This window comes from Pleurodeles waltl, chromosome 9 (genome assembly GCF_031143425.1).
Source record: "Pleurodeles waltl isolate 20211129_DDA chromosome 9, aPleWal1.hap1.20221129, whole genome shotgun sequence".
NCBI classification, from domain to species: Eukaryota; Metazoa; Chordata; class Amphibia; order Caudata; family Salamandridae; genus Pleurodeles; species Pleurodeles waltl.
Window position 1 is genome coordinate 1,050,083,197 of NC_090448.1, and position 23,647 is coordinate 1,050,106,843.

Sequence of the window (23,647 nt, forward strand, 5' to 3'; positions counted from 1 at the left end):
AAAAGTGACAATTTCAAAATTGTAGTTAAAATCAGAATTTACCATTAAAGATGATTTTTCATTACAATTGTATAGATAGTCATGAATTGGCTGCCTGATCCTAATCAAACGTTTGCACTTATTAAATGTAATAAGGCAATCTGATGTTATTCTGTGGGACAGGTAGAACTCAGTGGTGAAAAACAAATAAAGGAGTTTTTCACTACCAGGTCATGTTAACTTAAAAATTACATGTCCAACCCTTTTAGTTACAATGCACCCTTTCCTGAGGGCTATATAGGGCCTGCCTTAGGGATGAATTGTATGTAATAAAAGGTAAGTTTAATATTTGGTAAGGGGGGGGGTATATTGCCAAGTGGAATTAGTTTAAATCTGAATTCACGCTGCAGTGGCAGCCCTGAGGCATGTTTTAAAATGTCACTTAAGTGGGTGGAACAATACGTACTGCAGGCTCACCTGTAGAATTTAATTAACAGGCCGTGGGTGTATGGTATACCATTCCACAGGGGACTTATAAGTAAATTAAATATACCACTCAAATCATTTTAAGGGAGAGAGCACAACGCCTTTAGCACTGGTTAGCAGTGGCAAAGTGCACAGAGGCCCAAGGCCAACAAAAACAAATTCAGCTAAAAAAGTGGAGAGTAAAGGCAAAACATTTGGGGGTGACTATGCAAAGAGGGGCAGGTCCTAAAGGCATGGTACAGACTTAGTGGTGACCCAACTAAGAGTTGGTTGGAAATCCGATCATCTTTCACCAAAACCTTGTATTTAGGGATTACAACCGAGACATAGAAATGCTGCTTCTAAATTTATGACATAGGGTCTGGTGTTGGCCATAATGTGAATAGCAATTCACTGGTTGCAAGAGACTGGTCTTTATTGTGATTCCTTGTGTGGCACAATTGTGATGGCCAAGAAGGTTCATTTGTGCAAAGTACACATGAATAATAACTTGGAAAATTAGTTCGGGAATTGGAGAGGTTTGCTTGATGGGTTAGTAGGGGAGAGGGATGGAGAAGAAATAAAATAAACTAGGGCCCTAATTATGAAGGGTGACGGTCGCAACAGCCTGGCGGTCTCAGTGGTTGTAATCCACCAGGGCTGCGATGCTTGCAGCACTGCCCTGGCAGACTACGAGTACCCTTTCCGCCAGCCTTTGCATGGCGGTAATCCCACCATGCAAAGGCTGGCGGAAAGGGGGTGCCGGGGGCCATATAGGGGCCCCTGCACCGGCCATGCACTTGGCATGGGCAGTGTAGGGGCTCCCATGGACCGCCCAGTCGCGCTTTCCACTGCCCGAATTACGGGCAGTGGAAAGGGCGACTGGTGCTGCTGCATTTGCAGCACCGCCACATTGGTGCTGGCTCGATTACGAGCCGGCGTCAATGTTAAGACCCTGTTCACTGCAGGGCCAGCGGACGGAAACGCAGTTTCCGCCCGCCGGCCCTACGGTGAACTCTTAGTAGGGCGGGCGGTGTTCAGGCAGCCTGATGGCGGGACAAGTTTGGTGGGCAGTCTCTGCCGCCTGCCATACTCATAATGGGAGCCTATGTGTCTACCCATGGGTTTCTATATAATGATGATTTGAAAATGAACATTTTTAAACTTAAAATGGGTACTGCACAATCTACTCCTTGTGGAAATGCCTCTTTTAGGGAGTGGGAAAGGGCCCAATTTCAAAAATAGCCTGTTGCTAATTTTGTATGTAAGGTGCACCATGTTTATTGTTAATATAGTGTATTTTAATTTGTTTTTGTGAAATGAAAGGAACATATTTAACAACAAATAAACCTTTCTGATATCTGTCTTTTGACGTACTTTTCAACACTTACCCTTGATTAGGAGACAATGCATCTCAGTTCTGCATAAGACAATCCCTCCAATTATGGAACCTACAAAGAAACCGCCTATTGAGGGGAGATTTGAAACCACCATAAAGGACTTGTTACAGACATGTACAGGACTTATTATCAATGCCGTCTCCTCCGCCTCACTTTGCATGTGCTATGTAAGATCTTCAAGTGGCTACCCCTACACATGAGACACACGGTGACAAAGACCCTCATCCCCAGCCGACTGGACTACGGCAACGCCCTCTATGTAGGAATCACCGCACACCTCCTACAGAGCATTCAGACCATACAGAACGGCGCAGCCAGACTCCTCCTCGGCCTTCCCCGACAAACACACATCTGACCCCACCTCAGGCAACTCTCTACTGGCTCCCCATACAGAAGAGATACCAATTCAGGCTGCTGACCCATGCACACCAGGCTCTACACAACCAAGGACTTGCGTACATTAACCACTGCCTGAACTTCCACCAACTTTTGAAGATTATGCTCTGCCTCTCTTTCACTAACCCATACTCCCTGTTACTGCCGAACCAGAAGTGGAGGATGCTTCTTTTCTCACATTGCAGCAAAAACCTGGAACAACCTCCCTATGCACCTCCGGACCATCACTTAATTTCCGGAATTCTGAATGGCCCTCAAGACCTGGCTGTTCAAATAATCCTTCGGTACCTGCAAGCACCTGGATAACCTGTCGGCTGATTAACAACGCTTTATAAATCCTGATTGATTCGCAGACATCAAGTTTTCAAGTATACATTCTGACTGAATCCAAATCACTTCAAGTTCATTTTCACCCTTGTCTATGTCCTCTTGCTCTTTCCTGAATATTTATAGGTCTCCAACAAAGAAGAAAGCCTTCATAAACTCCTTCTTGGTGCTATCTCTAGAATCACCTTAAACTAAAAATGCCTATGTATCCTGAATCACCTGAACCTCATTTTTGATTAGCCACCCCTGCCCCCCTCCAACTATAATCCTTCTTAGCTTATCTAGAAGCTCTTATTTCTCAACATGTCTTATTCCTCCACACATACCTACAACACAGTGGATGCAATTTCTTCTTTGTCAGGACTAAATGACATTACCAGGAGTCATCTTCTCCCCCATCATCTAGAGCAGTAGTTCCCAACCTTTTGACTTCTCTGGACCCCCACTTTATCCTTACTGGAACCCAGGGACCCCCATAGAATCCTTATTGGAATCCGTGGACCCCCCAAATGAGTCATTACTTAAAGCTGGGGACCTAATCTGTTAATATTACATAATTAACTGAGGAGGCTTTGCAGAATGCCAGGGGTCCCCAGACCACAGGTTGGGAACCACTGATCAAGAGTGATCAGGTCATCATCTCTACCATTGTCTGCCTTCACATGAAAAATCCACCAAAGCAACAGTAACCAGCAAGGCCACCTATAGGCAGTAGGAAAAACAACTCAAAAAGTGGAGCAGCTTCACAACCAGCTTTCCAAAGGTGTCAACAGACTCATTGTTTCCAACATATCCACATGATCAAACCATTAACCTATAACCCCTTGCCTCATCAAAGACTAAGGAAGATTTCACTGTACTTAAATGTAACTTGAAGAAATATAACAGCCACCCTAACAAAACTCGTTCCCAAGCATATCTCTGTGCCAAATGCCATACCAAGGAATTTCATGGGATCCTCCTAAAACTCTGCAATACCCAAGAACCCCTAGTCTCAAGATTTCTGTAATGCCTTTGCAGTCTTCCTTATTTCAAGAGCAATGGTGCTGGAATATCACTTCTGGTACAATACACCTGCCATCAAGTGCATTCAGACCAAGAAGAAGTAGGCTATGCCTACCAACAGAATTCGGGCGCTGGTCCCCTTCCATCAACTCTTGGAGTCCGGGTTCAAAGAACTTGTCTCACATGGCCCACGGAGCTCATCATCAGATCTCTGTCCCATTTGAATGTGCAACTACATCCTATTCTCAGTCATTGCTGCCATATCTGCGAGAGCTGTCTTCTGCAACTCTATCAGTTCAGAAAGAGTCTCGCAGAGAGAACCACCCAGAGAGAAACTGTAGGACCAAGATTGAGGCCAAGAGACAGTAAGTGAAAGAAGATGAGTAGTGCTTTGAATAAAAAAATGTTTTATAAGATGTTTATTAATTTTAATACCCCTTTTGATTCATCTAAAGGTCTTCACAAAGCAATAAGGGTGAGGGGAGCATGGGAGATAAAAAAAAAAAGAACAAGGGAGAGGAAAGAGCTCAGAAATGAAATGAGAAATCATTTTCAGTGTAGTGGCGTTAACCAAGAGAGTGATGCCCACCTTTAGTAATATTTTGCTGGGGTGCTCGAGTGATGCAACTCAAAGCAAAAGACGGCATCAATGTACTTACCATGTTAAAGGTTTGCGTGTATAACTAAACTGTGTTGCTCTGGATGAGTACAAACTTTAGTAAATTTGGGCCTAAGTTCTCATTGGACAGAGCAACTACTTTATGGATAATTTTGTCTGAGGCATTCTAAATAAAAACCTAGGGAAAAGGGTAAAACGAAATATAAAACAAAATCAGACAAATCAGACAGGGCAGCAGAGGCCACTGAGTAGAATCAACGTAGCCACTGGAAGTTGAGGTTTAGGCGGTTCTGCAGCACCCCCAAAACAACCATGATCTAGTTCAGAAGGTGTATGAGCAATAAAGATACCTTTGAAGTTTGTTTATATCTTGTTGCATTTGCAATGCATTCAAAGACCGGGTTCAAATGACATGCTATGTTTTCTGGTAAATTTCTGCTTTTTCTTTCAAAAAGGTTATTGGTGTTCACTTTTATTTTTTCTGATCGCAAAGTGAGAGGATCCTTTACAGTGAACTGTATGACAATCTTGCTGCGGTAGAGTGTATGTGAAAGGAAAGGCTATAGAATGGCATTTTTCTAACTCAAAAAGAATCATATCCCTGTAAATTAGTTCTACAAATAGTTCTAGAAATCTAAATGAGTTTCCACCACTTCTTTCTTGATCCTAGGAACCCAGAGAACGGTTTGCCCCTCAGAACATAGGGTTCATTTGGGGACATAGGGGAAGATTAGATGTTGAATTGGCAAAGGTCCTTTTCCCTGTTCTGCTCGATGGACCAGGCATAAAGACTTAAATTGAATTCTTTTCTGAACTAGCTGCCAGTGCAGGGGCAGCTGAGGTGCGCTTGGGTATTCTAAAAAGCATGTGTGCTGTTGCATTTTATAATATCTGTAGTTGGTTAGTTACATATTTAGGGCTGCCTAAACAGAGAGAGTCCCCATAGTCCAAGCGCAAATTGATGAAGCCCTCAACGTCTACTCTGTGCAGTTTGATTGGAAGCCACCTCAAGAACTTTCTTAAGGTGCGAAGAAGTCCGGAGCAGCATGCTGCCAATTTCTTAGCCTGTATTTCCATAGTGAGCCTTTCATCAATCCAGTAGCCTAAACTTTTCACAGATGATGCAGGTACTGGAAGCCTTCTAGCCCATTTGGTCAGCTAAGTTCATTTCAGAGGGACGGTTTGTTTCCTGCCACCAACACCTCTGTTTTATCTCCATTCAGTTTTAGATGACTATTCGATATTCTGCTAGTAGCTTGTTTGAGAAAAGTGTGTAGCTGCTGTGAGGCCTCCCTGGTATCTGTGAATAGCGAGAGGATGATTTGAGTGTTGTCCGCATACAACACAAGGGCAAACCCATATGTTTGCACAATTTCTAACAAAAGGCTACATAAAGTTTAAAATGGGTGGGACTCAGCGAAGATCCCTGGTGCACTCCCAACTTAGTGCAAAGGTTGTGGATAAGGAGTCCACTTGAACTTGGATGCTTCTCCTCGACTTTAAAAGTCGGTCAGCCGTTTTAGGGCAATTCCATTTAGTCCTGCCTCCATCATTCTCTGAATGAGGCCTGGATGGAATATTGTATCAAAGGTGGCACTGAGATTTAGTAAGCTCAATGCTGCTGAGCTGCCTTGCTCCAAGACTAATCTTAATTCTTCAGTTGTGAATAAAAAGGGCTGTTTCAGTACTATTACAAAGGCCTAAACACTCCCTGGGTAGGATGCAGAGTCGAATGAGTTTCTAGGTGGGTAAAAAGGAGTTTATTCACATTTTTGAGACCCTGAATCACCCCAGGGAGGAGAGAAATGGGGCAATAGTTTTCCACCATCAAAGGACTGGCTTTTTCAAGAGAAGTTTTACTACCTCCTGTTCCCATGCTCGTGGAACCATGCCACTTTCTAGTGAGTATTTGAGATCAGTCAGTTCAACTAGTGTTAAGTTCCCCCCCTTCTTAGGATGTCAGATGGGGCAATGTCCAGTGAAGATCCTTATTTAATTGTGTTGAGGATCTCTTTAGTTGTCTCATTGTGAAGTTCAGAGAACACTGTAAGTGTACGACTGTGAGAAGCTCCTGCTACGTTATTACGCTGGTCGATATTAGTACTTATAGGAAGGATCAGAAGGATATTATTCACCTTTCCTAAAAAAGAATTGAGCTAGTGTACTCCACTCGACTGAGGGTATAGGCCCATTTTGAGTTTTTGCTGCCTTTATAAAACTGTTCACTATTTTAAACAGTTCCTTCGAAGTGTTTGGGGCATTTTGTTTTTATTATATTGCTGAAATGTGATATCCTTGCTTCTCTGATGGCATTTTTGTAAGATACCATAAATGGCCCATCATATCTTTTTCTCCAGTCTTTCAACTTTTTTTTGTTGCTTCTGTCTTTGGAAAATCACTAAGGTTGGTGGCGTTCTAGGGTGGGCGGTTTGCAGGGCGGCCTCTTTTAGTCATTTTCCTAGGGATCACTGGATCCAGAGAGCCTCTAAACCAGCCCTCAACATTTGTGTTTCTCTTCCTCTCCGCTTTCTCTTGTTAATGTTGAGTTTACTAAGGCATTTTCCCGTCTTTTGGCATCTAATCTAGACCAACATTTCTTTAAGTTTACCAAATGCAATTGTTTCTCTGTTTCCATAGTGATGTTAAGGGAGAATGGTACTAGATAGTGACCGGACCAACCCATAGGGATCGGAGTATCATTAATGAGATCATTAATATTGGAGAAGACTGGATCTTGTATATGACCTAATTTGTGGGTAGGATGTTTTACTACTTAAGTCATCTGGACTCGGAGGAAAACAGTACGCATAAGAATTAACTAAAGAAATCTACTTAAACAGCAAGCTGTTAAGTCTTCTTTTACCAAGACCAATGGCCTGATGTGTTTTAAAATGCAGGATCTTCCAGAAAAATGACACTCGATACTTGTGATTGTTCCAGAACAGTAAAGGGGGTCCCCGCAAGTAATTCTGACTATGATCTAAAGGTTACTCTGCCCACAAGTTCTTCGAAGGTGTGTCCTAACGCCCCTTCCACTCCCTTGCCATCCGATGTTTTGTTATTGTTGCGAAATATAACGCAGCTGCTTTGCAACATGTAACACTTGCAAACTGTTACACATTTATTCTATGGCGACTTCCAACTACTGGGCCCCTCGCGATGATGATACTCGACGGCGAACGCAGCAAGATGGGTTCTGAGGTGAGCGCCTCTGTCGCGATCCTCTCAACTTCTCTCTCCTTCCCTCTTATCCGATCGCATTACTTTATCCACCCTTCCCCTCTGCCCTCCTCTTTAGCAAACTTTCTTTTCATCCCCGGCCTTCCTCCTCTGAACTTCATTTCCCCTTCCACACCTCTCTTGCAAGGACTAAATAAGGCCAAGTTCGACGGTAGTGATGTCTTCCGGGAGTTTGTGCCGTGGGCGTGACCGAGGAACAAATCAGCTCGGGGAGGGTAGCCGAGGGGCACTTTTGGCACTTTTTCTTTGCGAAACTTAAAAAACAAAACTGAAGTGTGGGCAAGCGGAAGGGCATCAAGGAGCCCTCGCTGCGGGCTGCGCTACGACACAGCCGGCGTGTGCGGCCGGGCCACGGCTTCACCTGAAATGCAAATGACTCCTCCAGAGCCCCACTGGACTGTCTATGACAGATGTACACATTTTAAGTGTAAAAATGGAATGTCCCTGTAGCCCAGTCCTCGCCTAGAGTTTGCACTGCCCCAGATGACAGGCTGACAGCAGGGGTGGGAGTGGCTGTCGCCTCCGTGTTACCACATCCCACGGGCACGTACAGCCTCGCGCAAGCTGTGAATTGGGCTTTGGCTTTCAGGGATCGACCAGTGGGAGGGGCGGAGGGCGGGACCCGGCGCGCGGGGAGGGGGAAGTGGACTTCAACTTCCCATAAAAAGTCTCTGCTTGGGCTGCTTCTTGCACTTATCTGTCTCTTGCCACCGCCAGCCTCGAGTCCAAGATGTCGCAGCGGCCCCTGACGGACCAGGAGAAGCGGAAACAGATCAGCATCCGCGGCATCGTGGGCGTGGAGAACGTGTCCGAGCTGAAGAAGGGCTTCAACCGGCACCTGCACTTCACCCTGGTCAAGGACCGCAATGTGGCCACCCCGCGGGACTATTACTTCGCCCTGGCGCACACCGTGCGCGACCACCTGGTGGGCCGGTGGATCCGCACCCAGCAGTACTACTACGAGCACGACCCCAAGGTGAGCGCGCGAGGCCGGGCTCCTGTGGCCCTGTGGTTACTCCCCCTGGGGAGTGGCTGTCGAGGATGCAGCAGGTGCAGTGGCACCCTGGCAGAGGCCCGAGGGGCCGCCTGGGTCTTATTGTGTTTGCTATACAAGCAACGGTAGGGGGGGGGGGGGGGGGGGGCAGGTTTCCTGGTTGCATCGGGGCCCATAGTTTCCTCGCGACCCGCCTTGTTGATTATTGGGGTCCTGAGGCGGGGGAGCGGAACATAGGAGGGGTGGGGGGGGGGGTTGCAGCGGGACTGGCGTGACCGTGCAGTACCTCTTTGAGACCGACCATGTAATTAGGGCCCACCCCCAGCAGCACTAGTACGAGGATGACCTCAAGATGAGGGTGGGCAGGGAGCACCCCCTTCCTATGAGCGAGAGCTTAAGTGGTCGTGGTCCTGAGCCTTGAACTTTTGCTAAAAGCCAAACCCTATGGTGACGGGTAGGGCTTAATGAGGGGTGCTGGTCTCGTGATTACCTTCAACCGCGGAGGCGGCTCGGGACCCATCACTCTAGTAATGCACTGCGAGCGTGACCCCATGGGCAAAGGATGAGTGGAGGGCGAGCTGGGGGAAGTGACCTTGCATATGAGTAGGGACCGTAAACCTGTGAATCCGGGCTGCACGGGTCGGAAAAGTGATGCGTTTGCTGGTGAGGACGACTCTTAGGTGTCAGGGGCGCAGTAATCCTTTGGTGCAGCAGGTGCGGTGGAATTGGGCCCCACAGGCCTGGAGGGCACACTGAACCCTGGTTACAGTTCCAATTTATTGATTTAGATCGCATCAGAGATCAACAATATATACAGTCTTCGGTCATTGTTGGAACATCAACAATCTCTATATAAGTGTAATGCTAATAAATTGGTAACAATGATTTAAAAAAATGTACAAAGTGCGGCACACAAATACATCCGGAGGTGAGTTTGCTAAATTGGGCTGATCATCGTTTTAAACGCACTGTATTTGTAACATAAAGGTTTTAAAATCGATTGTTGTATTTCACAGTCCAGAGACTGGTCAGAGGGCCGGCCATGTCCTTCATGCACTAGGGTCTATGACACATTGGCTATATCCCTGCAAGGGGTGGAGGTGTGTTGGCATTTTGACCCAAGCTAAACAGTTGTCTTGTAAATTGGCTGTTGGGCATTTCTAATCCCCGAGTTACTAAATTATGAATAACCTCGTGGTAGATATTGGACTGTCTAACCCAGGGGTATTCAAATTGGGGGTCCTGAAATGATCCCGAAGGGGGGGGGGGCGGGTGAGGAGGGGCGCATGGTTCTGGCCAAAAGAAGCATCATGCTGATAACAGGGCGTTTTTTAAGCAGTTAAAGATGAGCAGCAGTAAACCACTCTGTAATGGGCCATCACTGCCATGTTTCGTCGTGTATATCCAAGCTGGAATAATCACACTGTGGATACTTTTACATGTTAGTAAGGCCTGCTGGACCAGAATAGTATATTTGGCACCTTGTATTGCGTTATTAAAACAGTAACCGAGCGTAATTGCAACATTTTAAAAACAAAGTCTAGACATATTTAAACATTGCCAATTTAATAGAATTGTTACAAAAGTGGAAGGGGGCCCAATGATTTTTGTTTTCGAAGGGGGGGGGGGGAGCAGCGTTAAAAGTTTGAAGACCACTGGTCTAACCAGATGGTGGGGGGGGGGGGGGGGGGGAATTGGAGGATGGTTGTAAGCTAATCCCATGATTTATGGTATGATAAATGGTTGACAAAGTTAACCAAGGGGATGGGCAGATGTGCCGACCAGAAATCCAGGGTGCTTTGCTAGACTCACAGCATGCAGGTTCCTTAGGTATGTTAATAAACATCTTTAAGGATGACAGGGGTCCTGCTTTGTGGACGCGGATTTTTCAGTTATGGGGTTTGTTTTAGAAGTTTTCAGATTGGTTAGTTGAATTGGGCGACTTGAACTGAGGAGACTATATCACCCAGAATGCACCTGTACAGTGCTCTGCTAACTTTTGGCTAGGTTCACACTACAGAAGTACATTATGCATACATACATCGATTTGTTGAATGAAGGGCCAGTGGTTGAAAGAGTGTCCGTGTGATGGCCTTCCTGGCCCTTAGGAAGTCTAACTTTCCACCTCCACATAAAAGTAGAACCGTTCCTTTAAATCGCACATAAATGTATCCCATTGTGCTCCAGTTAATGAAGGAAGGAATCCTGTTTATCTTGGAAGCTTCCCTGATGCACACAGTGGTGGAGACTGGGCTGCAAAGACCTCTAAAAATGGGTTGTCAAGGTTAAACAATCCAGCAGTCGGGCAAGGGCCAGCACATCTGCTTAGAATATGTATGATCCCAAACATGTGAACGGAAGATCCAAATGCTCTGCGCCAGTCTTTCATCTCAAAGTGGAATAAAAGCACTTTCTTTTTACTGCAGCACTTTTTCACTTTTGTTACCCACAAGGACGCACATAAAGAAGGTTTGACGTTGCAAACTGAGTTTCATGCTGGGAAATATTTTGTTCCTACTTGCATTTCAATAAATGGAAAACAAATACAGGAACATCTAGGGCGGCCATCCTGGATCCACAGTGACACATTGTATGATCCTAAACCAGGGACCAGGTATGGACCCTGGGTATGTTTAGCTTTGTCACTAGGACATTCCCAGAGGTCTGGAAGGAGGCTGTTTCCCAGAATCATTTTCTTTCACTGATTCTCTGGTCTCCACCCATGTGGTTTATAGACACCCCCTAAATGTGCCACTGTTTATGTGGAAATTCTTGTATGGCTGTGACGAGAAAGGCAATATAGCACCTCACAGCTACACAGATGCAAAATACAATATGCACAGAGGAAAAACATCAAAAGGACCTGTATCCTGTATTTTTATGAGGTTACAAAGTGAGTTTACAAAATCAGTAATCTAAGACATTAAATAAACTACAAGGACTAGGAATCAGAATAATAAGGTTTCATCTTTGAAAGACAATATCCAGTTTTGACTGTAATCGTTTACCTAAACTCATATAAAACACTTACATTTTCGAAAATGTAATCTTTCTAAACCAGGTCTTCGATTTAGAATTATTTACTGTAAAGGGAAAAAGGTACGCCAGGTAGCATAGAGAGGGGAATCTGGTATAGAGTGGGATGTCAAGGAATGTTGACCTAGATTGAAGGGTTAAGGCAGTCTAATGGGCACCGGTAGGGGGGTCCCTATTTAAGGCAAAACCGTGGATTAGATATTCCTAAAACTTTTGCACTGAAGCAAATAATTGCTTTCCTTCTGACTGTACAGTCGTGCCCTGTGATGGTCAATTTATGTGCGAGATACTTGGGGTATTCAGGTGTAGTGCTATATATACCTATGCTAATCCTTTTGGGTTGCTAAACGCTTTGGGTTACGTTTCAGCGCTTTGTCAGGGCTAGTAAGCACTATAGCACAGGTGGTTTTGTAAACTGACCTTTCCTCTATTGAGAGCCATTTATGAGAAGAGGACTGGTTCGATGCGGTTTTATTTACACAAGTTTGTTAACCGTCTGGCTGCAGCATGCAATACCAGCTTCAGTGATGTAAGACTTTTCTATGGTATGCTGTTGAGGAAAGCATTTCCATAGCCCGGTTAGGAAATTATGAGAGATTGCACATCCGTTTTTAAGCCATTAGGTTGTAGGAAAACCTAATGACTTTAAATGATTTATTATTGAGAGTTGAGAAAGGGCTTCTTTTGCCAGATTCTTTACCTGGGTTTCAGTATTGAGTTTCTTGTCTAATAAGATGCTTAGGGATTTGGCAGATTCAGGGATTTGAGGATGAGTCCAGATGAGTTGTGTGTAGCTAATATTGGTTCACCTGGGAGTCAGGTCTCGAAGAGAGTAAGAGAACTTCAATTTTTAGATTAATTTAATTTTAGGAGTTTATCTTTTATCCACTTTTGGATGTTGGATTGACAGAAGAGTAAGTTTGTATGCTCAGAATTGGCAGAGACTCTAAGGTATATCTAGGCATTGTCTGCATTGGGATGGCGCTGAGCTCCCGAGCTGGTTAGAAATGCTCAAAGGCTTCAACCTACTTATTGAAAAGTTAAAGGGCCAGGATTGATTACCGGGTACGGGGGGGGGTGTTGGTGTTGGGGTGGGGGGGGAGCAGATGCATTTATCAGAGTGAATGTCTCTTCTCCGCAGAAAGACCACAGTCTTCTAGGACAGGATACTAACCCCTGTGGACAAAAGTCTGTGTGTAGATGAGTATCTTAAACCCCGTTTTTGAACGTCACCCAAGTTTAACCACTTGTATGTGGTCAGCCGTTGCAGTATTTGCCCATTAGGTTCCCATCTGCCCTCCGGCTGATCAAGTACTTTAAGTCTGTTGTTCAAGGCAAACTGACGTATGTTTGCTGAGGCGAGTTCTGCTCTCGTAGAAGGATAATCTTATGCATGTCAAGCAACCAGCAATTCCATGTGAGTCTACACTATGATCTGAATGTGTTTTTAAAAATCATTCCAGTTATGGGGCCGATATTTACAGAAATGTAAGTGAACTCTAAGCCTTGGACACTGAGAAGCCATTTTTACGTCCAGCTTTGGCTGTTTTCCTAGTCTCATGGCACACAAAATCACAACTGGTCATTCTTGCTCACGCAGAAAGAAGCTTCTTAATCCAGGCCTGCCTGTTAACAGGATCCAATCCCTTCAACCTTGGAACGCTACGTTAGTTATGATGGCGCATGCATCAAAACATGGAATATGATTCCTGTTACACAGCCTTATATACTCGTTCTAACATTACTCAGCTAATCATTAGGTATAATTCAGTGATCAGTACCCCATTTTTGTGTAGTTAAATTTCACCTGTTTGCCTTTATTTCTTGTAACTTGAGTTCACATTCCATTAGATCATGGATTTTAAGATTGCCCCAGTGCATGCAGTTATCAGTGTGTCTTGCCTGTTTTTAGGTTGGGGTGACGAAAAGTATGGAGATGTAGTGAATGACTTCGAATCTCTGTAATTAATCTTTCAGCACAGTATTTAGCAAGTGTTTTGGGAGTGTCTCTGGTGTTTGTATTTCACCTGCCGGGCACAAGGTAAGCTTCATAGCATGGCAGTTGGACCAGAGACGCACCTGAGTGGATTAACCTTCCTGCTGCTGAACTTGGCATAGCCTTGTGAAACACTGACTCAGCAGCTATTTTTTTTGAAAAATGTTTTGTTGTGCATTATACGATATTCCATTCAAGAAGATGTGACTTTTTTTTAAGTCTTTAATTTGCAGTGAAAAAGCTGCACCGCAGTAACTGGAGTAGATGAGGCAAGGCGTGAATTTGTCCTGCAAGCAAAACCATCCTAGTCGACTTAGTTGGAAGAAGCCTTCAAGGCTTACGTCTTTGCTTTTCTGCTTATAAGAGCATCAGAGTAGAGGGCATGCTGTATAAGATCCCTCCTGACTTAAATAAAGGAAAGGGCAACCAGACGTTTGAATAATCCAAAGGCCAAAAGATTGTGTCCACCAAAGAGCACACAGGTTACTGATGGCATCCATGATGTCACCGGGGAGAGTACATTGTATTGCAACTTGTATTTGTGAAAGAGTACTTGAGAGATTTCTTACTGTGCAGTCCACTGAATAAAATACAGGAGCACTGTAGTCCTTTTAAATTCTGCGAGACATTGACAAAGGGTTGAAAAGGAAGGCTACAGATTTTTCAAGAGAAGTGTGGTCAACAGGACTGCCGAAGAGTACAGTGGTGGCCGGAAAGAACATGCATATGGGGTAAAGGAATGCAAGGGCTCTGCACAGTTTTTAATTGATTTTCTATTATTGACTGTCATCTCAACTAAAGACTTGCCAAGGCCACTATGTCCGCCTATTTTTTTAATTCTTCCCATTTAGCAGCATCCATTATTGTATCTACCTCCAGGGAAGGTTTCTAAGTCCTACTACAAGGAAAACTCATTTAACCAACTGTAATTTTACTAAACTCCCGCATAAGTAATATTCAAAGTCTTGCTGTGTATTCCAGATCCAAACCCATTCACTGAATGGGAAAGATATATGTAGTTTTGCCCTTAGATACAGGGATGATCTTAAACTTTCTTCATTGACTACAAGCCACAAACAAATATGGCCACCTAGGATACGCAGAGGCTTTTTTTTTTTTTTTTTACATGACACATGCTCGCAATAAAAAATATCCATATCCCCAGTGACCAAGGTCTGCAGTTGCCCTGCCTTTGCTATAAACCCATTATCTGAGGTGGCTGCAGTTGGCAAGAAGCTCCTACTTGGAATACCGCAGAGAAGACTCTGCTAAGACTCCTCAAACTGAGTGCTCCGATTTACAACTTCCTTGTGGAAAATTTGGCGCTTTTGCATTCCATGGCCTCCTAGACGCTAGTAAATTTCAGAGGCAAAGCTTGATTCCTTGATTTTTGCAAAGTCCTCCGAGATCCATGTGGGGAACATGCTCAATTGGGGGGAAAAAAAAACATTATAATTACAAACTAGCTGGTCGTGGCGAGTTTCACAGAGAGCTTACATGTTGACATGTTTGGGAACTACATACATACGCAGTGGGTGCGCATGTACACCACAAGGACCAATGTAATAAATATATGATAACACGCAACCTACCTGGGCCAGTGTCCAGGGAGCATGGACAAAAGGCACAAGAAAGGCAAAACCCAGAAACATGCAGCTACACACCTTTCAGATTTACTTTTATAAAAGTAGTTTGCTTTGCTTGATATTGTCAGAAAAAAACTGGCTTGGGCTTGTTGATGGCATCAGATGCCAGGATTTGACTGGGCAGGAAATGGCTGTTTCAGAAGCCAAATCATATGTTTGCAAGGAGCGTTTTTGTATTTGCGTGATTGGAGTGAGAGAGTAAATGCTTGAATATGGAATTTAGTTCGTTTTTTTAATGCAAGTGTAGACTGTATAATCTCTTAATTGAAGTGTAAGATCTAGTTGACCCACAGGGATATTTACTACATGAATTCTCTGCTTTCAGGATGATAAAAATCCAACTTTTCACACACGTACAGATATCTCAGATCAAAAACTTTTATTGCAGAGTTAATTGATATAGTTTTTTATATATATATATATAATATAATTTTTTTTTTTTTTTTTACATCAAAGGAAACCACTAAAACTACTGCACTGCATTAGTCCTAATAATTGTTTTATTTATGTAACAATACCAAAAAAAAAAACAAATAATAAAAAAAAAACCTAAATGTAGATCCTGAAAAAACAAGAAACATCAGTTGGTCAGCTTCCCAGTTTTAGTTTTCTCTTTTGAGTGGACGCAGATTATGCATTTATAAAGTAAAAAATTTAGAACACATTATTTGTCTTTGCCCAAAACTGCTAGCCTTAAGGTAACAATACCTGTGAGCCTCCTTCATTGAAATGAGTATAAAAACAGTAGAGGTGGCGAGAAGTTGTTTTATGTGGCAATCGTCTGCTTTTATTAGTAAATTGATGGCTTTCTTAGATGTTTTTCATATAATGATGAAACAGTCCACTAGCTCAAATTAATTGTTTTTAAGATTGCTTTGAGTTTTAGAAGACTGGTTGCCATTTTTTTTTTATTTGTTTATTAATTGTAGTCGAAGGAAATAGAGGAAAGCGAACCACATGTCCTCCCACCAAAAATACTAATCACAAGCAATGTGGTGGCGTTGAACTCGAAGTGTGACTTTTTGTCAACTCCTGATAAGCGAAATGATTTATCGCGATTCGTCTCAAGAATGTTGCTCTAGGCTATGTGCCAGAATATCTTCTTAATGGGAGAAGTGGTCTCACACACTGTCATGCTTCATTCTTGACCACCTCTCCCCACCCTGGTAGTACAATGCCACCAGGGTGGACTTAACCTCTAGGTAAAACTTGCACCAGAGGGAGTTCTTATATAAAGGACTACTGGATAGAGTCAGGGATCAAGAGCGAAGTTTAAAAAAAAAAAAAAAAAAAAAAAATGTCCTGGACTACCGGTGTAATTCACCTTTATTGGTGGTGTCCAAGGATATGATTAAAAGACAGTAGTGACTTTTTGTCCCTTCGGTATAACTCCCTGGGTTTAGAGTTTAGGGATCCCCACCCCTGACGAAACCCCCAGACCGCTTTAGGCTTATAAAGGGGGCAGAAACATGTTGGCTAAAGCAGACAGTTGGGGTAATTAGGCTCTGATTACTGTCTTCAGAATGTTTTTAATCATATCCTTGGATATCCGTGCCCCAGCACCCTGTAGTTCTAAATAAAGATGCTACCTGGTGTTGGGTCCCAACATTGATACTGTTTCATCCCATGTGTTGGTACTTCACAGATGGAAGTGATATTCATCAGTCAAACAATTAGAGAGAACAGGAAATCACCTGTGAGGGTCTTGCGGCCCTGGAGCTGTAGGCTGCTGCATGGATGAATGATCATTCGAACATTTCGGCCTTTAGTTCTCTTCTGAATAGTGATGGTGCGGTCCTGAGGTGCAAGGGCGAGGTTGTCCGAAGCCTTGGCTAAGTCTGTTTTTTGCATTCTCCATTGTGGCTAAAGTGCCAGAATTGACAATGGATGTTGTGCCTGCCAGTCAGACTCTGTAAGGTATAGGTCTTAGGTCCCTCCTAATGGCTTTTTTTTATTTGTCCCAGAACAAAAAAGTGGGAATGAAGAAGCCTCACAATTTTTTTATATTTTTTTTATTCTGCTGGTCTCTGGCACAAACTCATGCATTTGTGTGATTACGTTTAGGATAGTCTCTCCTACCACAGACCACCATACAGAGAAAGTATGGGGATGAGAGCACACGAAGATAGATAGCAGAAAGAATATGGCAATTGTGACATCCAATGTGCTTGGTGATTAAGTAAGCATAGAAAGCGATAAGACACCGATAGGGCGACTTGAACACTGTAATGATAACGAATAAGGATGGTGACGGGAATAAAAGATGAGGAGTAGAAGTACAGCCTGTTGCTGCATCCTTGACGTTATTGCAGCCTACACTTCGTTTCCCCAGCACAATGGATGGTTCTGGGGATGTTATCTTAAGAGGGTGGTGATGGTGGAAGGGGCAGATAGTGTCTTACCTTTTGCTTCCTCCTGTTTTTGTGACTTTGCACGAATCCTTTAAGTCAAGCTAAATGTTTCTTTCACAGGACACAAATGCTGCAGCAGTTGCGTACATGATTTCCAAATATGTTTATTATTGATGCCTGTTGCATCATTGGGTGGATGGCCATTGAGGGATACTGCACCTCTTGCACTGTAATGGAGTACACAGGCCTTACATACTGTACGATCCTTTTCAGGAGTCCAACAGGTTTAACTGGCGTGTAATTGGGCTACAACTTCGATAATGCAGTTGGTGGTTTGACTCAATAAAATGTCTGAAGCTCATGAAATTATCTGGTGCCTAAAATGGCATGTTCGTAAACAGGTCCCAGTGACATTTCTATCCCTTTTCACTGAAACTGATGAAGCACAGGTCCATACATAGTGAAACTATAAACCATTCAGAAACCTATAACCTTCCTCTCTTTAATCTGGCTTAACAAGGTCTTCCCGTCTCTTGCCTCATAGTACTTGCACATTTCACATGAGTTCGTGGGAAGTGCACCTCCCAAATTGCTTGGTTGGGATTGTGGCCTTGGCTGTGGTGTGATGCCCTTTCCATCCTTGTTCCTTGACCTAATTTGGCTGTGGCGTCACTGACCTGACACATTAGCCCGTTGAAATCTTGCTTTTTCTCATCCATATATTGTAGCTGTCTGATATTGTACATTTGTGGCTTTGCCTTTCTTTCTTGCAATAGCATCTTTCTGGTTGTCTGTTCCAGAGAACCTACTACCTTTCCCTGGAATTCTACATGGGCCGCACCCTACAGAACACCATGATCAACCTGGGGTTACAGAATGCCTGTGATGAAGCCATTTACCAGGTACGACGCGTCCTGCCAGAAACCCTACTTTGTTCTGCAGGACTTTGAGTTCAGATGTCTCAGATTGTGATAGAACTCTATGTAATTTTTTCATTTCCTCTTCTGTCTTGTATCCTTCTCCTTTCCTTCCATTCTTGTCCTTCGATTTTACTCCCCACTTTCCTTTCCCTGTCCTTATCCCAATCCTTCATCTCCTTCCCTCTCCCTCCTTCAACTACTTTCTTCTTCTACCACACTTTTTAATTCCTTTCTTCCTTCTTAATCTTTGCTTTCTCCTAATCAATTTTTACTCCCTTCCATCTTCTTGTCCCCCACCCTTCTAACTTCCTTCATCCCCTCTTTTCCATCCCCACCAATTCCATCTTGTGCCTTCTTCACCACCCTTCCTTTATTTCTTCTCACACCCCTTTCCTCTTTTCTCCTCCTCCACCTTTCACCCTTCTCTCCTCCCCTCATTCTCCTCTGTACACCTTTGTTACACCTTCTCCCATTCCATTCTTGTAACTGTCTTCTCTCCTGCCCAATTCTCTCCCTTATTCCCCTACTCTTCCTCACCACCTTCTGTTGTCTTAGGGCCTGGACAAACCAAGCACTGGCCTGAGGCCTCCTCCTTTTGGGACCATATTGCTCAGATAATCAGTGACCAGGTGGTGATGTGACATTACCAGCATCGCTCAAGCTAATTGTGGATAATTGAAGCTTGCAATGCTGTTGGCTGTGATGTTTGGGCACTCATGCATGACTAATTCTTGAAGAGCTGCTAGTTTCTATGTGTTTCAGGGAGTGTTGGAAATGGCCCTTTTTGCAAGGTTATCCCCAAACCTTTTGCCTTCTTCCTCCTATTTTTTTAGGTCTGTTCTTGCTGGTTTATTGTCTCTGTGCACTTTACCACTGCTAATCAGTGCTAAAGTGCAAGTGCTCCCTATAGAAATTGGGGTGTTGATTGGTTTATCCATGATTGGCATATTTGAATTACTGGTAAGTCCCTAGTAAAGTGCACTAGAGGTGCCCAGGGCCTGTAAATCAAATGCTACTAGTGGGCCTGCAGCACTGGTTGTGCCACCCACATTAGTAGGCCTGTAAACATTGCTCAGACCTGCCACTGTAGTGTCTGTGTGTGCAGTTTTAAACTGCCAATTCGACTTGGCAAGTGTACCCACTTGCCAGGCCTCAACCTTCTTTTTTACTACATGCAAGGCACCCCTAAGGTAGGCCCTAGGTAGCCCCAGGGGCAGGGTGCAGTGTATGTTTAAGGTAGAACATATACTAGTGTGTTTTATATGTCCTAACAGTGAAATACTGCCAAATTCAGTTTTCACTGTGCAAGGCCTATCTCTCTCATAGGTTAACATGGGGGCTGCCTTTAAATATCCTTAAAGTGCAGAGTCCCTTTGAGAGCAGATACACATGTGGAGTTTAGGGTCCCTGAACTCACAATTTAAAAATACTTCTTTTAGTGAAGTTGTTTTTTAAATTGTCTGTTTGAAAATACCACTTTTAGAAAGTAGGCATTTTCTTGCTTATACCATTCTGTGACTGTGCCTGTTTGTGGATTGTCTGTCTGGGTCAGTTTGACAGTTGGGCTGTTCTGCACCTCTCTAGACAGTGACACAGAAGGGGGCGGGGTGTAGCCTGCATATTCTGATGAGCCATCTGAGCTAGAGAGGAGGGAGGAGTGGTCGTTCACACCTGAAAGGACTATGCCTGCCCTCACACAAAGCAGTTGTCGACCCCCTGGTGTGCGTCTGGGGCCTGGCCTGGACAAGGAAGGATACTGGAAACACTTGAGACTTTGCTTTGAAGTTTGCCAACTTCAAAGGCAGAACTGGGTATAAGAAGACCCAAATCCCCAGACTTCTAGAATCTTTCTGGAATCCAGAGGAACCTCTGCCCAGGAGAAGAGCTGAAGGAGGAGTACTGTCTCTTGGCTGCGTTGCTTTGCTGTACTGGCCTGCAGTTGCTGCTTCTGCCTGAAAAGAGTGCAAAGGGTGAACTTTGCTGTATGTCCTGCTTGAGAAAATTCTCCAAGGTCTTTGAGTAGAGCTTGCCTCCTGTTGGAAGTCTCAGGGACACCAAAGACTTCAGTTTCCTCGACCTGCAGCACTGGGAACGGTGTGTTTTGTGTTCAAGAGGAGAAACCACAGCGACGCCGCTGGCCTGCACCGTGACCTGCCGACGCCACATGGAGTCGCAGTGCCCCGCTTCGCACCGCGACCCTAGTCTCCCCGACACCGTCATCGGATGACTTCACCGAGCCGCTGCTCGCACCGCGACCTGTGGGCCCCGCACTCGGGCATCACCTGCTCACACCGCAGCCTGGGCATCCCCGGCAACACCGCTCCTGCTGACACTGGCACTGCTGCCTGCACCATGGCCTGTGTACACCACTCGTGAGGTACACGAAGCCCCGTCCCATCCCGCACCGCAGCCCTGGTCCACTGACGCCAGCACCATCGACTCCTGTGTCGTCGTCACCAGGCATCCTGCCTGCACCGTGGCCTGTGGACACTGCTCGTGAGGGTCACGAAGCACCGTCCCATTCCGCATCGCTGGCTTGGGTCTACCGATGATGGCGCTTCAGCAACGATGCCGCTGCCTGCACCGTGACCTGCGGACACCGCACGTCGCTCCGCCCCATTTCACACCGCAGCCATGGTCTCTCCGACGCCGCTGGACGCCATCACCGAGTCTGCACCGTGACTTGTGGGTACTGTACGTCGCATTGTCCCACTTTGCACCACAGCCCCGACGCCATCTATGCCAGTGCATCGGACTTCAGCAGCCTGGAGTTTGATCTGCAATGCGTGGGACCTAAAGGGCCCAACGATTCCTGCACCGACTCTGAAACCGACACAGCGACGTCAGTGACGCCGTTCTCCGGAGCGCACCGCGAGGATCACAACGCCCTGCAAATCCAAGGTACTGCTTGCAGGTCTTCCCGACACCGTAGCTGACCCGCAATGCTGCGGCCAGCCTGAACTGTTGGTTTTGTTGATCACGACGTTGTGATGGCCCCAGGTGGCGCTATCGACTTCAAGGAACTGTAGTTTTGAGTAAATCTTGCAAAATTCATATTTTTCTTACTGTAGGTTGGATTTTTATCGTATCTGGTCTTGTTTTAAATAGATAAATAGTAGCTATTTTTCTAAAGCTGGTGTGGTGTCCTTTTGTAGTGTTTTCACTTATTACTGTGTGTTATGTGCAAATGCTTTACACATTGCTTCTGAGATAAGCCTGACTGCTCGTGCCAAGCTACCAAGGGGGTGAGCAGGAGTTATCTAAGCGGGTATTTCCCTTATCCTGACTAGAGTGAGGGTCCCTATTTGGACGGGGTGCAAACAAACTGCCAACTAGACCTCATTTCTAACAGGGAGTTATTGTAAGAAAGTTGAGTATTATATGGTGATGCTGGTTAGGCTTCAATTCCTTCAATTTACCCCAAACTGGGTCCTTTGGATTCACACAAAAAAAAACTCCTAGGTCAGTTCTGGTAGTGTGGCACAGAGCAGTCAGGCTTTACTAGAGGGACATGGGTTAAGCCTTTCAGAGCACTAATGGACGATCAGTAATTGATACAACTTGAAAGAAATCCAGTACCAATTTATAAAACTAGAGCAGATTTTATAGCATTTTACACACCACAACAAAGTCACTCGGATAAGTATAACCAGAGTTATGGATTTCAGAAGCGAAAATAAATCTGCCCAGTTTATTCTTGCAAAACGTTAACATTGATGTCAGTGGGAAAAAAACACTAGTGACGCTCGGTCACTTGGAGAGTCCAGTGGAAGCCAGTAGGGGATAATATGATGTGGGTCACAACCGGGTCTTGACAGTCAGTTCATAGGGCCTGGGTGCAGAGCGATCTTGGATGACCCAGGTGCTGGTTTTGTTGCTTAGATGATGCTGGTGAGGAAACTGATGCAAAAGCTCCACAACGAGGCCACTGGGGTGGATGGTTCAAGAAGCTGCAGAGTTCCCTCAAAGTGCAGTGCCAAATAAGATTAGTGGTAGCCTAGCTGGTCACCAACAAGCTTTGGTAATCGCAAAAACAGCATACGGTCACTTTGTCATGGAGTCTAGGGGGGAAAAACAGGAGGTGTCTGAAACTTGCTGGAGGTCAGGACTACATTTCCCAGAGTACACTAGACGTTTACTTTTGAATGGTCCCTCAGCAGGACCAATGGCCAGTCGTTCTTTGTTTCTGTGATTTACGTGCGGGCTGCAGGGGACTAGTACCTCTAGTCCTGAGGGGTTCTAGAGCTGTCTTTGGTTTGCAAAGTGGTTCCTCTTTGCTTTGGAGCCGGTCTCTGTTCCAGGACAAGGCGTGGTTGTGCAGTTGCAGGATGGTTGCCACAGGTTCAGAGTATTGTGCTTTTTCTTTGTGCAGGTCCTGAAGCTGGAATCACAAGTCTTGTCTTTGCCCTTCGATGCAGGTTTGTCAGATCTGAGGATCTGGTGCAGGGGAGCACCTTAAATCCTAGATTTAGAGGTGTGGGTGCAAGTAGCCAATGTGCTACTAGCTTAAACGGCCAATCCTCCCCACGGTAACCTTGTCTGGGGGTGTTACCTTTTCTACAGCGAACCCTTCATTTTGCGTTTTTTTATTTTTTTTATTTATTTTTTTTAAATTTATTTTTTTATGCAGAACCCAGCTTCAACTGTACAGACCAGGTAGCCCACCCTGTGGGTGTGGTTAGCCTTCTGGGGGTGTACACCTCTTGACTATCTAATTTTCCCACCTGCCTGGATACAAATGTGCCCAGGGAGATGGCTTTGTCCTCCTCTGGGGGACAGCGTACTTGCATATCAAAGGTGGTGTGGACTTTGAAGCTCACCGCCTTGTAGTGCCACTTCACTAGCCATCCTGTCAGGAAGGGAGATGACGCCTCCTACTCAGGCCGGCCTTTGTTTCTGACTCCTGGGAGTATTCAGTCCTCCGGGCAGGGGATCAGATTCCTGTCTTGGCAGAAGCCACAGGTTGCTAGCTAGTGATAAGAAAGGCTGGGGTAACCAGGTGGCCAATGTCTACAGTAGCCACCTTGGTGCATCAAACCTGACTTTATTCCAAATATGACACTTTTCAGTAGGACCATAATGGAGTGAGAGACCTCGGGGTGCCCAGGTGCCAGCCCTTGTTAGCCTATGGCCCCCTGACCACTTATATTAGCCCTTAATGTAAAGAGGCTACTATAGGAACATATAAGCTTGCACTGATATGTCCACCTCTTTAATATAATACACCCTGCCTCCTGGGCTCAAGAGCCCTACCTCGGGGGTAAATGGCATAT

General features: G+C 44.9%; 1 protein-coding gene across 1 annotated transcript in view; it reads left to right on the forward strand.

Annotated features, from left to right (window-relative positions):
* The window catches only part of PYGL (glycogen phosphorylase L), a 141,523-nt gene that overhangs the window by 23,835 nt on the left and 94,041 nt on the right, over positions 1–23,647 (forward strand). Inside the window, exons 2-3 of the mRNA XM_069208675.1 lie at positions 8,149–8,407; positions 18,255–18,356. Coding sequence (XP_069064776.1) covers positions 8,149–8,407; positions 18,255–18,356 — 361 coding nt within the window. The remainder of the gene's footprint in view (positions 1–8,148; positions 8,408–18,254; positions 18,357–23,647) is intronic.